This window comes from Pyxicephalus adspersus, chromosome 1 (assembly GCF_032062135.1).
Source record: "Pyxicephalus adspersus chromosome 1, UCB_Pads_2.0, whole genome shotgun sequence".
Taxonomy (NCBI): Eukaryota; Metazoa; Chordata; class Amphibia; order Anura; family Pyxicephalidae; genus Pyxicephalus; species Pyxicephalus adspersus.
In genome coordinates, this window is record NC_092858.1 from 125458371 (window position 1) to 125475048 (window position 16678).

At 38.3% G+C, this 16678-nt stretch overlaps 1 protein-coding gene across 1 annotated transcript in view; it reads left to right on the forward strand.

The window, feature by feature from the left end:
- Positions 1–4193: 4193 nt before the first annotated feature.
- The window catches only part of TSPAN2 (tetraspanin 2), a gene marked incomplete in the record, with an annotated part of 83487 nt that continues 71002 nt past the window's right edge, over positions 4194–16678 (forward strand). Inside the window, 1 exon segment of the mRNA XM_072426405.1 lies at positions 4194–4336. Within this exon segment, the coding sequence (XP_072282506.1) occupies positions 4268–4336 (69 nt within the window).

Sequence of the window (16678 nt, forward strand, 5' to 3'; positions counted from 1 at the left end):
TACATATTTCTGTAAGTTACAGGTCTACCATTTAAAAAAAATTTTCATGAAAAACAGTGGATCACTTTTGGTACAGAAATCTAGACCTCAGTGTAACGCTCAGGTGGTTAAAGCATTTATGCTTCAGTGGTTTGATCCTTCCCTCTTCCTGACATGCTAGTAAAGTTTTTACATAAAACTGTTTTCATTGCATACCTTATTTTAGATTCCACGTGTTGCATGACAAACTGTAGTCTTGTGCTAATGTTCTTTTTGGACCTTAATGGATTTATACTAAAAACTACCAATGCAGTATGAATTGTTGCAATTTTTTTCTAACTGTAGATGCATACATTTTGACACAGACCATTACAATAGATACCAGCAGGTACTACACTATATTTTTTTAGGGTTTTGGGGACATATCAAACAGTCATATCTTGCGCTGAATCCAGTCCTAGATAAATTTGCAGTCATTTGAAATTACCATCACTTGTATATTATTTTCCTTACAGTGGAATGATTGAGTTCAAATAATTTTGGGATTTTTCCAATCCTTTGCTAGACTATTAGGCAATCAACAATCTTTTATTCTGAGGACTTTAGTGCTTTTTTGATCTTGACAAAGTGACACCGCACACATAAATAGCAACAAGAACAACAGATGCTTAAAGTGGAATTTAAGTTCCACTTTACCATTTTGTGACCAGGCAGGGCTTTATTGCAGAAAAGAACAGGTGATGTCCGATTTGCAATAATCCTTCTAACCTGCGTGATTGATTCAGCCAGATTTATTAAAGCTGTCCAAGCTGGGGAGGATACACTTTCATCAGTAAATCTGGGTGACACAGGAAACCTGGAATGGATCTGGTGCAGGACTGAAAACATTTGCTAACAACATTTTAAAAATTCCATTCCTGGTTTGCTGGATCACCCAGCTTCAATGATGAAAGTGTATCTGCTCTAGTCTGGGAGAACTTTATTAAATCAGGCTAAATGTGTGAGCTATCACAATTGCTGAGCTGAACATGAAGAATTAATGCTTGCTGGTTCAAATACATTAAACATTCAACAGTAGATCCAACATGAGATTCCCTTACTTTTTCACATGTCTGTATAAGTAGAATAAACTTTAGCTTCAATATTAAAATTTCTTTTTTGTACAGTTGCTTACTTAAAAAGACAATATGGGTGCATTGCAGCAGTGTTCTTACAAACAAGCTGTGTATTATGATGGCTTCAGTACTCTGAGCCTGGCAAGCACAGTAAAAATGAATTTGAGTTATTTATGAAAGTAGATCCAAGTCACATAGAGAGAACTCCATGGGACTTTGCTGGCTACACACCATGTGTTCATGTTTACAAGCAGGCCAATGTGTTTAACGAAAGTGATAAGGGTTGTGACAAACATAACCACTTCCCAGGTTGACAGAGCAATTTTATCAACATTTTATATATGATTACATTAACATATTAAAATGTTTTTTGTTTTGTTTTTTAATAAGAGTGACCATTTACTAATAATATTCCTATAAATAAAAGTCCCTTCCAGACAGCAGTAAACTTGTAACAATATATAAAGCTGTGCTGTGTGCATGTGCTTTCCTTGGAACTCTAACATCTGTCACAATAAATGCCTCTCTTATATAATTACCAAGCTCCAGATCAATGCTGGCTCCCCCTCCCATTCTCATCCTTGTCAGTGGAGCTCTGGAGTGCTCTGTGTGCCTTTAGATATGTCACTTATAATTTTATAGTAGAGATATAAATATTGTGCTATGTTAGCCATCAATAAATGGAAGATGTTTTAAACCAAATTCCAGAAGACTCTGCATCCAGATTATCTCTCATGGGCAGCAGAGCAGGTAGTGAGACCAATTAGTATTAATGTATTTCTTTGCAGGCTGACGGTATTCTAATTTTGCTTTTTTTGGTGATGGAGTCAAGGTGACTTTGAAGTTCGGTGGAAAAGTTACCCTTGCAGATGAGCATTTTATGAATTGCAAGGTATAAATACTTATTTTGGCAGGGGATGAATAAGGTGAAACCTTGTTCCTTGCTTCCTCTCCATATGACCCCCTATGCAGTTGCTATTTTCTGCCTAACGGGTTTCAGATCTTTTTTGATTTCAAGAACAAGCATGCAGAAGGCTCCACCTACACAGAGCTGGACCATCAATAAGCGCCTGATAGATGTTCATGGGGCCAAGCTACAACCGTCATACCTCTGCATTCAACCAGACAGCTAGCAAATTTATTTATAGATGGGTATCTATCTGTAAAGCTACATTTACACTGGTGGCAGGATTAGGGGTTCTTATGTGGCTCCTGGTGGCTGGTACTTTGCTTCCTTTCAAAGAACCAGAGTTTTCACATTTTACAGTAGGTGGTAATACTTCACTGCTCTCTGTCATTCTCTAAGGGTGTTATATGTTGCATTCCACCCTGGGAAGTGGTTCAAGGATGTGAACTAGAGGAAAACACACCACAATCTCACCATCATACCTTACTTCATAGGAACGGATGGACTTGTAGGCAGTGGATGTCTTATGGGACCACACTAGTATAGAAGACGCACCTAAAGCAGAATTAAACTAAAAAAAAAAAAAAAAATCATACTCCGCTCAATTTCTGCAGACCCACTGATACCTCCAGAGCTGTCCTCATTTGGGTCCCGCACTGTGCTATAAACAAGAAGGCTCTCCACTCCCATTCTGTCTTACGTGTGCTTACCTGCCTGATAAAAAAAGAAAAAGACATGAGCAGGTCAACAGGTGCATGCACTCATACCAGAGGTTGCAACTCGAGTCGCGCGATTTGAACTTGAGTCCGACTTAAGTTGCCTAATAGACTACTTGCAACTTGACTTGGGGCTTTCCCCAGAGACTTGCAACTTGACTCGTGACTCGACTCACTGACAGCTGAAGGGGGAAGGGAGGAAGGCAGTGAGGGTTCAGTAACACAGCCCCCACCCCAATTCAGCTGTCAGAAGAGAAAACTGACTTATATTAAAACTGAAAAAATGCAAGAAAGGTGGGGAGTCTTCTGTAACACTGCCTTCCTCCCTGCCTTTCTTGGAGTCTAAGTTTTCTCATCTGACAGCTGAAGGGGTAGGGTTGTGTTAAAGAAGCCTCACTGCTTTCCTCCCTTCCCCCTTTAGCTGTCAGAGAAGAAATCCATGGACTTAGAATAAGATTCTATGCTCAGGAACAGGATCAGAGCTCTGTCTCTTTATGGGGACAAATGGGGATAAATGAAGTGACTTGACTTGGGACTCGACTTGGAAAAATTCTTGGTGACTTGAGACTTGACTTGGGACTTGGTGTCATTGACTTGGGACTTGACTTGGACTTGAAGGGTGATGACTTAGTCCAACCTCTGACTCATACTTCATCACGGTATGGCCGAAGATCAAAAAACAGGAAGAAGAAGGAAAAATATGGCGGCACCTGTGATAGAACGGGGACAGGTGGGTGATTAATAAATTGCAATCAAGCAGGTAAGGTTATTTTAGTGCGGACATCACCAGTGCCTTCTACAATAAAGAACCTCCCTGATCCCAATTTTACATTTCTAGAATTTAGTTCTGCTTTAATTCTTTTTAAGCCTACATCCAAGTGGCACCAGAAAGTTCTGGCTCCTGGGGAATGAAGCATAAAGTATTTCTATATATAAAATAAGGGGAATCTCTGCAACAATAAATTGCAATGCGCTATAATATATTGCAGCCTACAAGCCTTTGTGGTTGCATTTGTTTTACCTGTTGGTCTTATCAGAAATCCCTGTCCTTATCACTTCCTGTCAGGTGAATGAACAGTAAAAACAATAGCATTGCCCTTCCAAGCAATTCTCTATGTATTCCCCTCCTACCATGTGTGTGACAACAATAACTCCCTCCATAAATACGTTGTCACCCTAGGGCAGTATGTGAGCTCTTTATGTATATGACATGCTTGTCTTTAGGTTCAGTTCAGGTTTTCATTATTCTTTAGCCTACACAAGGCACCAGCTTATCTCTGTCATCTCATAGATACATCTCTGTCATACAAGGTGAGGACACCGCACACACAGAGCACCGCTCACTACTAAACCTACATGGGCGGGGTTACACCGATCTCTCTCACATATGGGTGTGGCTTACAGACTAGCGTGTCCAATGTGGGCGTGTGTGCCCGGGATCGCACTCGTGTGGGCGTGTCCATGGCTCCAGAAGGCGGGGTTTCCCCCGCTGTCTTGGGGCTGCTGTAGCTGTGCCGTGACATCTGTTGCTGATCGGGTCTGTAGCCGGGATGGGGAGACTCAGAGGATCTCTGCGATGTGTCAAGTACCTGCTACTCACATTCAACCTCATCTTCCTGGTAAGAGCCCTGCCCTGACCCGGGCGTGTTGAGTCCTGAACACCCAGACACAGCATTGCTTCACATGGGTCACTGTAACACGTACACAGTATGGAGAGAATGATGCTGGGAGCATAGGGATGACTGGGAAAGAGTATTGGAAGGGGCACATGCTGGGCAGCATAGGGATCACTAGGAAGAGGCATTACAAGGGGCACATGCTGGGCAGCATAGGGATCACTGGGAAGAGGCATTGCAAGGGGCAAATGCTGGGCAGCATAGGGATCACTGGGAAGAGGCATTGCAAGGGGCACATGCTGGGCAGCATAGGGATCACTAGGAGGAGGCATTGCAAGGGGCAAATGCTGGGCAGCATAGGGATCACTGGGAAGAGGCATTGCAAGGGGCAAATGCAGGGCAGCATAGGGATCACTGGGAAGAGGCATTGCAAGGGGCAAATGCTGGGCAGCATAGGGATCACTGGGAAGGGGCATTGGTAGGGGCACATGCTCGGCATCATAGAGGTTGCTGGAAAGGGGTACATGCTTGGCAGCACAGGGATCACTGGGAAGAGGCATTGGAAGGGGCACATTCTGGGCAGAATAGGGATTACTGGTAAGGGGTATGAGAAAGGGCACATGCTGGATAGCATAGGGATCACTCGGAAGGGGCATTGCAAGGGGCACATTCTGGACAGCACAGGGATCACTGGTATGGGGTATTGGAAGGAGCACATGTTGGGCATCATCAGGGTTGCTGGAAAGAGGTACATGCTGGACAGCATAGGGATCACTTGGAAGGGGCACATTCTGGGCTGCATAGGGATCACTGGGAAGGAATATGGGAAGGGGCACATGCTAGGCATCATAGAGGTTGCTGGAAAGGAGTACATGCTGGGCAGCACAGGGATCACTGGGAAGGGGCATTGCAAGGGGCATATGCTGGGAGCATAGGGATCACTGGAAAGTGGCATTGGAAAGGGACACATTCTGGGCAGGAAGGGTCAGCAATAAATACAGTAGAATGAAACTGTGATTAGTACAACATTTCTATGTCTCAAGAAGTGATACCTGATAATTATAAACTTTAATAGCAGGCTTGGATAGGAAGATAAAGCAGAATGGTTGTGACTTGTATGAATATAAATACAGACTATCAGTAGGGACTACAGAAGAGAACATTGAGTTGTGACAAAGTGATCTGCTAAAAGAAACCATTTTTTTATAGGGGCAAAGGGAAATAAAAAATTGGAGTGCAAACTACATGCACTATATGTTTATATGTTTGTGTATTTGTGTATAGTGCTGCGAGGGGTAAGGTACCCTGCTGCAATGGATACAGGTATATTAGAAGGCACCTGATTAAATAAAAAAGGTCAAGGGGAGCTGAAAAACATAAACATTTGTCCTAAGCGAATACTAACATTTATGATACTCTGACTTATATTAAAGGAACATTAATAATTAGATATTTGCCAGTATAACACCAAATAAAAGAGGAGATAGTGATAAAGAACTGAACACAGTGTCACTGAGCAAAGGTAATGGAGTTTATTTATAAAGGTTTGCACCCAATATTTTCCCACAATTTGCACCTTTTTATATGAAATGTTTATTAGAAAATGTGTAAATTGGCTTTTATTATTATTATTAATAACTTTATTATTACCTTTTATTTATAAAGTGCCAACATACTACCCATCTTTTACAAAGTCATGTCACTAACTCTTATTCTAATATCTATTACGCATGATTTATATATTTTGTAATAAAATCCAGGGTGGAAAATGTGTGAATTTCGGGTGAAAGTTGTATGAAAACATTTATAAAAGGACCTCAGGTGTTCACAATGTAAAAGATTAAACAAGGCATAGATCTATTTGTACTCCGACGTATACCTAGGATATCCCCATACCTGGATGCATACAGAACTATTTCCTGATAGACTTATAGAATGAACTTTAATACACATGGAGAGTCCCATAAAGTTTCATATTATCTCCAGTTACGACGATCACCTTTGGACTTTCAGTTTATAACATCTTCTCATGTTTTTGTTGTACATGACAGCCAAATACATTGCATTTTTTATATTTAACCTGCCTTAGAAAATGACAGGTGACACTTAGTTGGTTTCCATTAAAAAAAATCATTTTTTTTCATGTATTTTTAGTGGTGATTTTAAAGTTGGGTGTCTGTTATTCTGGTCTATTAATGAATCAGTGAATATGCCATTCACTCAAGCATTCCTTGGTGGAAAATCAAATACTGCCAATAAAACAAATATACCTGGAAGATTCTCCACCAGGGATTGTTTTTCTGAATCTGCTTTATAAACAGAACCCAATGTTTTGTATTTTGTTTGTAACAAAAAAAGTAACACAATAAAAGTTCACTCTATATATCATGGATGTGACAACACATGGATGTGCAAGAATAGCCACAATATAGAAGCATATTTAATAAGATCTGATCTCTCATTGGTTCAGAGAAGTTAATAGCACCAGAAACACATATAGGTAGCATTTGCAAAATGCGGTATATAAAATAAACAAATTATAGATGGGCAAAGTAATCTCAGAAATATGTTGTAAATCAGTCATTGAAATGCTGTGATTTATGAGAAGATTATGATCTTCGTAGAATGACAGCTATGCAGCCTTTACATCCTTGGCTGAGGATGGGATGAGGAATTCTGAACATGATTCAGCTGGACAAAGAAGAGTATAAAGAGATGAAGAGGGATGGGAACAACTGAGGGCAGCTCCATTGGGGACAGCTGAGGTCAGAGCTGCTGCTGGGGACACTACTGATAAACAGAGAAGACAGGGTTAAGAATGAAAGCAGACAGTGAATCTGAGATGATGTGAGAACACAGTATAAATAAGGTTGTGACTATAACATGTCTAAATATAGAAATAGTAAGTAGTGGAGAGCTAGAAGAGCATTAGGGAGGGTTGGAAAAAACAAAACAAAATACACCATAGAAAAAAATCTAAATTATGTTATAAACAGAACAGAAAAATATTTGTAAACATTAAAAGAACTGAGAAGAATTCAATGATGAAATAAACAAATAAAAAGAGTGAATTGTATAAAAGTGTAATAGATGATTGATACATTAAAGCACAACCTTTTTTAAAAAGATTGTGATCATGCAGGTGTTTTTTTGCAGAAGGGCCAGACAATGTACCTTTGGTAATAAAATAAGTTACGTGCCTGATCCCAGTTTTTTTAAATTATTATTAATATTATTAAACAGGGTTTATAGAGCGCCAACATATTATGCAGCGCTGTACATTAAATACATTTAAATGCACTCACCTGTCCCTGTACTGTCACAGGGTGTCACCATATCTTTCTTCTTCTTTTCCTTGTTTCGATCATCAGTTATCTCGATTGGCCGAGCTGGGATGACATGATTCTTTGTGGAAGCCTGGATGCGCCATATTCTGGCTTCATGCACCGAGATGCACATGCGCAGCTCAGCTATTTTTGTCAGAAGAGGATTGTGATCAGGCAGGTATGTTTTATTGCAGAATGAACATCTACTGTAGCTTTCTGCAATACAGCCCTGTCTCCAGTGAATAATAGTCCTTGATTTTCACATTGGGTCTGATTTATCATTGCTTTCCATGTCTGAAGAATATATACTGTCATGGGTGAACCTGAGTGATCCAGCAAACCTGGAATGCTTGATACTCAACAAAGTTGTTGTCAAATGCTGTGGTTGACTCAGTCATCAAGTCTGAAAGTGGCTTTAGGAGAGAAAATATTTTTTATTAGGAGGCACAAATAGCAATTAAAAAACGTACACTTTATCCAAAACTTAAACTACGTTCTCCTTAATGGAAGTTAGGTTATGAAACCTTTTTTCAGTTTTACAAGTCTAATTTCTATGTCTGTTTACCAGTGTTGCGAATTTGAGAAGTAGTCTTGTTGAGAAATAATAGGATTGAGTTGTAGGATGTTGAGAGCTCAGGTTGGGTGTCACCATTGAAGTTATATTCTCTTACTGTGAACAGAAAACGGGGGAATTTTCTTTTTTTCCACAGAACTAAAACTGTTCAACACAAACTTTTTTTTAAAGTTGGGTGGGAAGAAGTCTTAGGCTGGTGGCAGCCCCTGACCCAACTCATCAGTAGCTGGCCAAAAACAGCCGGCTGGTTACTGAAAAGTGTCAGGTGGTGCGCCCATCTAACGGTGGCCGCGGAGAACACAGTACATTGCACTCATCTTCCTTATGCTATACAGCAGAATACAAGAACAGGTGCACATAAGCATATTTAGCACATACAATGGTTCCTGTATATGTGTCTCGTGTGGATTCAGCTGTTTGGCTGCTGTTAAATATATTTATACTTACTGACACTGTTCCATTAACTAATATTTGTATGGTCTGTGTACGTAACTCATTGTCCCCAAATGCTTTCCTGGTAAAACTTTAAGTAAAAAAAGTTTTAAAAGTTTTAGAGTAATGTATCTATGGAAAAGCTCAATTAGACTACAAAAAGTAGTCTGAGTTGAACTGAAGAGTTGAATAAAGTTGAATACTGGGGAAGGGGTCTATTTGAAAACCTCACTGAAACCTAACAATAAATACCAGTCCTGGAACTAGGGGCAGTCCTGATCTTAATCCAAGTGCACAAATTTATAAAAGTAATATATAAAGTAACATTTCAGTCTTTATGCTTTAGTAACAGAAATGGTGCTCAGGGCATTAGATCAGTAAATACCCCAGAGTGCATTGGGATCAGCCATTGGAATTATTCCAATCACAATGCTTTGTAAGCAAGCCAGGTTATGTTGGGGTCCATTCCTATCTCTAGGAAACATATAATATATTACATATATTTGTAAATTTTGGAATACAGAGGAGGGACGGAGATTGGAACAATGCTTATTTTCCATTGTTTTGTTTCTTTTAAATAATTAGATCTACAGCATTTAAAAATATTTGAGAAAACATAAGTATAGTACAGTGTATAGAGTTTATAGTTTGTGTTTGCTATTACGCTTTTGGTTGCAGCTAATGCTGTGAGGTTTTACCCAGGTTAAAGTCAGGTGATCAGGAGATAGGACCAACCAGTCCTGGAAATGAAAGCAGCCAAATTTTCGGGTTCTCATCTGGTTTTAGGTTAATCTTAGTATAGGTAACACAAATTAATAAAGGCAAATTCAGACATAAGCAAGAGTTGTTTGGTATATCTCAGTTAATAACTACCTACAATAGCCTTTCTCAACCTTTTTTACCTTGTTGGAATTTTTAGGAGCACCTACTAAAATCATTTTTTGAGGGTCTAGGGGAATCTCTGTTAAAAACAATTATTTAGGGGATAAAGGGCTTCTAAATTTGTAGCCAGAGTGTTGGAGTGTTGGCTACAATACCACCCTTATAGAGTACTGAAAAGTTCATTAGTGTCATACAGCTGACTCTACCATGTTGTGTTGGAACCAGAACTATGTAGGCATCATCAAATAAGAGATCTATGAACAAAGGCTCGAGGATTCCCCGGTTGAGAATGGGTGGTGTAGAAGATTGGTATTTTGTTCCTGAGGGCCACCATGTTGATTACGTTTTCCAGACACTGAGTTATACTGAGAGCTTTGACTTTTGAAGCTTTGTGCGGAGATGCTGGAAACCTAAGTAATCAGTTTACTGGGAAAGCAGTAAACTCTATTAGCTTTATGCAGTAAAGTGTTGTTATTCTTATAAGTGCAATAACCCAACGGAATTCCTGAACTCTGTTCATGTCAAATCAATAGAAGGATTTTGATTGGTCCCTGTGAGTTTTACAGACTTATATGGAATAAAATTTAGATTTGTAAAATTTATATCTGTGAATAGGAGCTTTTAAACAACTAGCTTATTATCTGTTTTTCAACGTGTCAAGCAACTTTTTTTAAAGCAAATGTTATCACCTATGTGACATGCATTTTAAACTAGTTGGTAGATCATTACCATCACTGAATTGTATTTTAGTAGTTCACTTTCACAGGAAACTGGTATGTGTCAGGTATGGCACTTAAAAGCCACAGACATGTTATCAGTTCCAAAAAGTTAATGCAGTAAGAAGTTATGTGATGTCTTTGATCTGTGAATATATCACTGATGTGTGATAGGCTGTAATGAGAAGGATGATCAAACCGTTTTGTTTCTAATAAATTAAGATTAAAGATTAGACTGATTAAATTGTAGGAGCAAAATGGTATGCTGGTTTAAATGCAACTTTGCTTGTCTTTTGGAGATGAGATTGATTTATTTAATTAATAAAAAATTTTCAACACATGTTTTTCAACACATAAAGAGGGGAGACAGATGATCACAGATATAATGTTCAACAAGGTATTTACATTTGTTACACATAGTAGTCCATAAGAGATCTGCTTAGGAATAGTGAACTCTTTAGAACATAGGCAACCTGAAATATATAAAGTTGCCACAATATGGAGTAATGCTGCTGAGAATAAGCAACAGTAGATAGCCATACCAACCTGGGTGATGCAGCCAACCTGAAATGGAATTTTTAAAAGTCATTTGCTATCTGTTGTTGCGATGTAGGTCCAGTTTAAATACATATACTTGGTGTCATGAATAAATGTTTCCATTGTACATCATCTACAGGTAGCCTGAGCTCCACTAAGGTACAACAGATTTTAACCATAGAAAGTTTTGCAGTGTTTGCTAGCCCAGGGACAGGACTGTACTTGACATTTTTCATGTGTGCAGATGTCTGGGAGAAGCAGAAAGCCAATCATAAGAGCAGAGAATAAGATTTCTGTGGGTGTTCCGTACAGTGCACAGAACTCAGCCAGTGTTGCCTTGGTTGGAAATGACATTTGAATGTTTTGCCAAGTTTAGTAATTCATATCTGGGTACAGACTGAAATGGACCTTTATTTTTTTTATGATGTCATTTCCGCGTAGTTTCCCTTTAATTTTGTATAGCCAAAGACTATGTAGAGAAGTGTGCATTCTGGTAAATGTATTAATGATCTGGTTTTCTGTGTATATATATATATATATATATATATATATGTATTTATTTTTTTATGAGCTTGTAATTAGAAATTTAAGTTGATATTTGTGTATATCATATATCTTATCTGAATTCTGGTCAGGTATTACCAATCTATTTATAAAACTTTTTAGATTCCTATAATAAACAAAAATGTTAATTTACCCAAGGCGATTTTTAAAGTAAAGATTAAAGTAGTTCTCATTGGTGGGTGGTGAGCAGATTTACTTTTTTATAGGTGCTTTGCTGTGATGACATGTCCACCACTTCAACCCTTGAAGCTGCCATCTTTGCAACCAATTCCATAGCTGACTTCTGGGTCCACAGCGATCTTCCTTAGCCATTGAATGGCCACTGATGTTGTAACATAAGGATATACATTTTGCCCGGCATCTTGCTGTGCAGTATAGGCAAAAAACAAAAAAGCCACTAGGAAACATTTCAGGACTGTCTCCTCCATCAACAACCTCTACCACTTAGTGACTTTTGTTTTTTCTGGGTTTAGTTATACTTAAAGATGTTGAGTGGACCAGATCTTCTGATATATGGTATAAATATACGATTTATCTTTCAGTGTTTAGTTTATAAGTAGCTGTACTGGTATTCACTAAATACAAAAATCATATTTTTTTCCCAAAGGGATGCAGGTTCTTCCTAACAAATACTTGATCTCCCAATTTTTCTGGTGTCTTACTGACGATAAAGGATCTTGCAGGGCTGCAGTAGTTGCACAGGCTCTGGGGAATGAAAACTAGTCAATTAAAGTTTGACACACTACTTCTGGATCAATATGACAATAATATTTACAAGTATGAGATGCTCACAGTATGGAATAACGCAAAACAATATGCATTTTTTATACAATGTACAGTTTGTACTTTTGACTGCTTTACTTAAGAACAGTTTACAGTCATATAATATTAATGCTTTGCCTCTGCTTTATAACACTGAAGTGACTGCTTGCCTTTTCCACGTCAATATTTTTGTATTCACTAAAGTGATAGAAGCGGTGTTAAAATGGAGCATCAGAAAAAGCATTTAGCATACATTGAATGCATAATTTAACAGTCTGACCAATGTACATCAGCCAGTAAGTATTGCTGTAGAGCAGGTGTGCCAACACTTTTTTGGCTTGCGAGCTACTTTTAAAATGACTAAGTCAAAATGATCTACCAACAATAAAAATGCTAAAAATATATTTATTTATAAATATACCGAGTATACTTTATATTTAAAACATATATTGTTTACCTTGAATACCAGTGTGAACATGTATGGCACAATACTGTTCTGTAGATTTTTGGCCATTACCTTACTCCAATGACGTCTTAAACTGAATGGAATCAGCCAAAATTCCATAGTCTGGACAGTAGTTGCTGGTAGCCAGCTTCAAACAGACTTCCAAATGATCATTAGCCATGGTGGAACGGTATTTGGACTTAATAACTCCTATGTGCAGTAGAGTTTATTTTGAAAGGCCGGGCTCTGCAATCTACTCGCGTTGCCTTTGCGATCTACCGGTAGATCGCGATCCACTTGTTGGACCCCCCTGCTGTAGAGATTACAAAGGAGTTGTCTGGTTCAAATTGTGTCCTACTTGGGACCAATCTATTGCATAAAAAAAAGAATCCTAATCATACCGCCTTTATTTGGCCAGGCCCCAAAGCCAGAGTTTCATATATCTCTTATATGTGTTTTTATGACTTGTAAGGATATTTTGTGAATAATTGAACACATCCATAGGACAACATTACAGTAGACAAAGTTAGTCTAAAACACCACCTGGTGATTTCTCTATATAGTGGGTTAAAAAAAACAATCACCCCTTAAAAAATTCTCATTTTGGAGCGTGAATTGAAGACACACACAAAAAATAAAGATATGATAGCAACATAAAAAAAAACCAAAATAACTGGGTCTGATTTATTAAATCTCTCCAAGGCTGGAGCAGATACACTTTCATCAGTAAAGCTGGGTGATCCAGCAAACTTGGAATTAATTTCTTCATTCATTTGCTATTTGCAAGCAAATGTTTGGAATCCTGAACAAGATCCATTCCAGGTTTTCTGTGTCACCCAGCTTCACTGATGAAAGTGTATCTTCTCCAGCCTTGAGTCTGAGATACTTTGCCCACTCTTCTTTAAAGAGGAAGAAAACTGAAAAATGGCCAAAACCAAAAATACACTCACCTTCAATCCCACAGTGCAGTCGATCGCTCTGGAGGTGTCTTACATCCGGTCCCGCGTCATCCATCTAAGAGCCGGCATGCCGGGTGCCACCATCTTAGCCTCATCTACCTGGTTCTTCTTCCTATGTCACCCGACCCAGGCACGAGATCGGGTGATGTAGGTTGGAAAAAAAAATTTCATGAAAAGGTTCCTTCTGCGCGCAAGCCTCCCGGGAAACGTGACATAGGTATCCCGGGAAGTTTTGCATTCCTATTCATTCTTGATCGCCTAGGCGATCGAAAATTAGGGGCCAGTGTTGCACCCTTTTTTCTTTTTTTTTTAAAAAGGTGTTGCATTTAAAAAAAATGCAAACAGAATTTTTACTTAACATAAAAGGGTTGTCTATCCTTATATGTAAAGTGAAATTTCTGAGTTTAGGTACGCGTTAACTCTTCAACCTCATATTGGATGGGGACCGTTGGTTGGTTGTAATCGTCTAGTCGTTCTACAGATTTTCAATATTGTTAAAGTGTGACCTTTGACTAAGCCACGCATTATTTACCCTTTTCTCTTTCAGCCACTGTGTGACTAATTTTGTTGTTGTTTTTTGTGTCATTGAGCCTATTTTATTAAAGCTCTCAGAGACTGGAGAAGATAGACTACCTTGGGTGAACCTGTGTGATTTAGCAAACTTGAAATAGATTTCTTAAAATCATATCCTATTATTTGGCAAATGTTTTTAATCCTTAACCAAATTCATTACAGGTTTACTGGATCACCCATGATAGTCTATCTGTTCCAGTCTTGGAAGGCTTTCATGAATCAGGACCATTGTCTTGTTGGAAGATGAACCTTCTTTCCGTTGGCAACTTTGTTGTAGAGGACAGCAGGCTTTCCTCCAGAATTTATTAGTATTTTGCCCCATCCAATTTTCTTTCCATGCTGACCAGTGCCTCAGTCCCCTCTGCAAAAAGACACTGCAACAACAGGATGTTACCTCCACTATGCTTTACTGCAGGTATGGTATTCAGTGGATGACGAGCTGAATTGAAACCTGCTCGTTGAAACCATGCTCCTTTTGCAAAAATACAAACCTAGCTACCTATTCCCAATCTGCTTTGTAGCCTGTTCACATTCCTCAGTAGAATATTTAACTTTTGTACACTTACGTGGGAGTTAGGTATTTCTTGCTTAATAATTTAAAGCCCCCCAAAAATTAAACAGGGCACTACAGAAGGAGTAAGGGTTTGTAATCATTCTTCGACTTTAACCCCCGTAGCGTAGTAGTGTGACTCGGGTTGGATTTTCCATGCAGAAAGCAGTAATCCTGCTTAAAACATAAACAAAAAACACTTACCTTGATCCGTTGTCGTCCCCCGGCACCCTGCTGGTCCCTCAAGCCCCTCGGACATGTCTTCCTCCTTCGATCTTCTCCCTGGAACTGCAGAAACGATCTCCGGGTTTCCCGGTGGCTTCGGTGCGGGCGGGAGGAACGGCGGGAAATTCAAAAAATTTTGTATTGGATTCAATACAAAATAGCTGTATTGAGTCCAATACAAACAAATCTTGATATAATAAATATATGCTTAAAATTTATATGGATGAAGTTAAGAATAAAATTGTTAAAATGGAGCAAACCATACAATCTTAATGATTTATAATTTATTTTATAACATCTTTGGCAAGTGATCTTTACAAATTAAAAATGTGAATCACTAGACAAACATAAATAATAACAAGTCAATTGTTATTGTGATTTTTTTTTATTTTCCCTAAAAATATGCCAATATGTATCCACTCTGTAGGGAACCTTTATACAGTTCATGAATCATCATTGGGTCTGATTTATTAAAGCTCTCCAAGGCTGGAGAGAATACACTTTTATCAGTGAAGCTGGGGGATCCAGCAAACCTAGAATAGATTTCTTCAAAGTAATTTGCTATTTGCTAGCAAATGTTTTGAATTCTGAATCAGATCCATTCCAGGTTTGCTGGATCACCCAGCTTCATTGACGAAAGTGTATCTTTTTCAGCCTTGGAGAGCTTTAATAAATCAGACCCATTGTCTGGGTTCCTAACTAGTGTAATTCTCCTCTGATCAGACAAAGCCACTATATTTTAAATATTTCTCTGCATTAGGCACAGGTATTTGATGTGTGAGTTTGTTACTAATAGGACAGCTTACAAATGTATTATAGCAGCATTACCTATTTTCAGTCTATTCTATTATTCTATACTAATACATCATGCCTTGCATAGCATTTATGTTAAATGTAGAACAGTCAAGTACTGTTGAGCATAAAAATATTTCTTCCCACCACATCCTATGTACAAACTGATAGTTTCACAACACACTGTCATTACTTAACTTTAGATTTCAGTAAGATAATGGTTCTTTTCCTGTTATCGCATAATCATATAAAATTAGCTAATCTTTATTTTAAAATTGGGATATTAATTAAATGTTCAAAACATTTAGATGCTTGTATTTGAATGTATTCTTTAGCTTTTGTTCTAGGGTATTTTTCACTAAAATATATAATAGCAATATGGATTTAAAATCTATTTTTAGGAAGAACTTTTTTTTTTAATTTTAAATAGTTTTTTAGTTACAATAAAAGTGTTGCAATTTTAAAACTAAAGATCAATTTGCAAAGAAAAAATATTTAATGCCCTTCCTGCTGCTGAGTGCATTGGATGTCTGTGGCCCCCTAAAACTCTATTTTACCCACCAGTCTATACGCCAGGATGTAGCTATGTAGGCAATGGTGGAAGGGACCACTGAGCGCGCTGGAATACTGCCACCATCAGAAGTGAACAACCAGTACTGTGTAATAGATATAATATTATTATTATATATATAATAATAATATAATAGAAAATAGGCCTTTGTTATAGATTACAGACCCCCCTTGTGACCGTCAGGAACCTTATTAAAAAAAGGAGCTGTGAAATTTGAAAAACAATTAGGAACTATTGGAGGGGTCAATCCCACTACTGACCTCTATCAGCAGCCCACTGCTGGTACCAAGCTGATCATTAAGCCCTGTGTATGCAGTGATTTCTGTGGAAGTTAGTCCCTGTCTTATGAACACTAAATGAAGGGGGATGAAGTTGCAAGACGGCTTAGCAATGCTTGATTTAGAATACATGGTCAGTGTTAAAATGACTGTGTAATG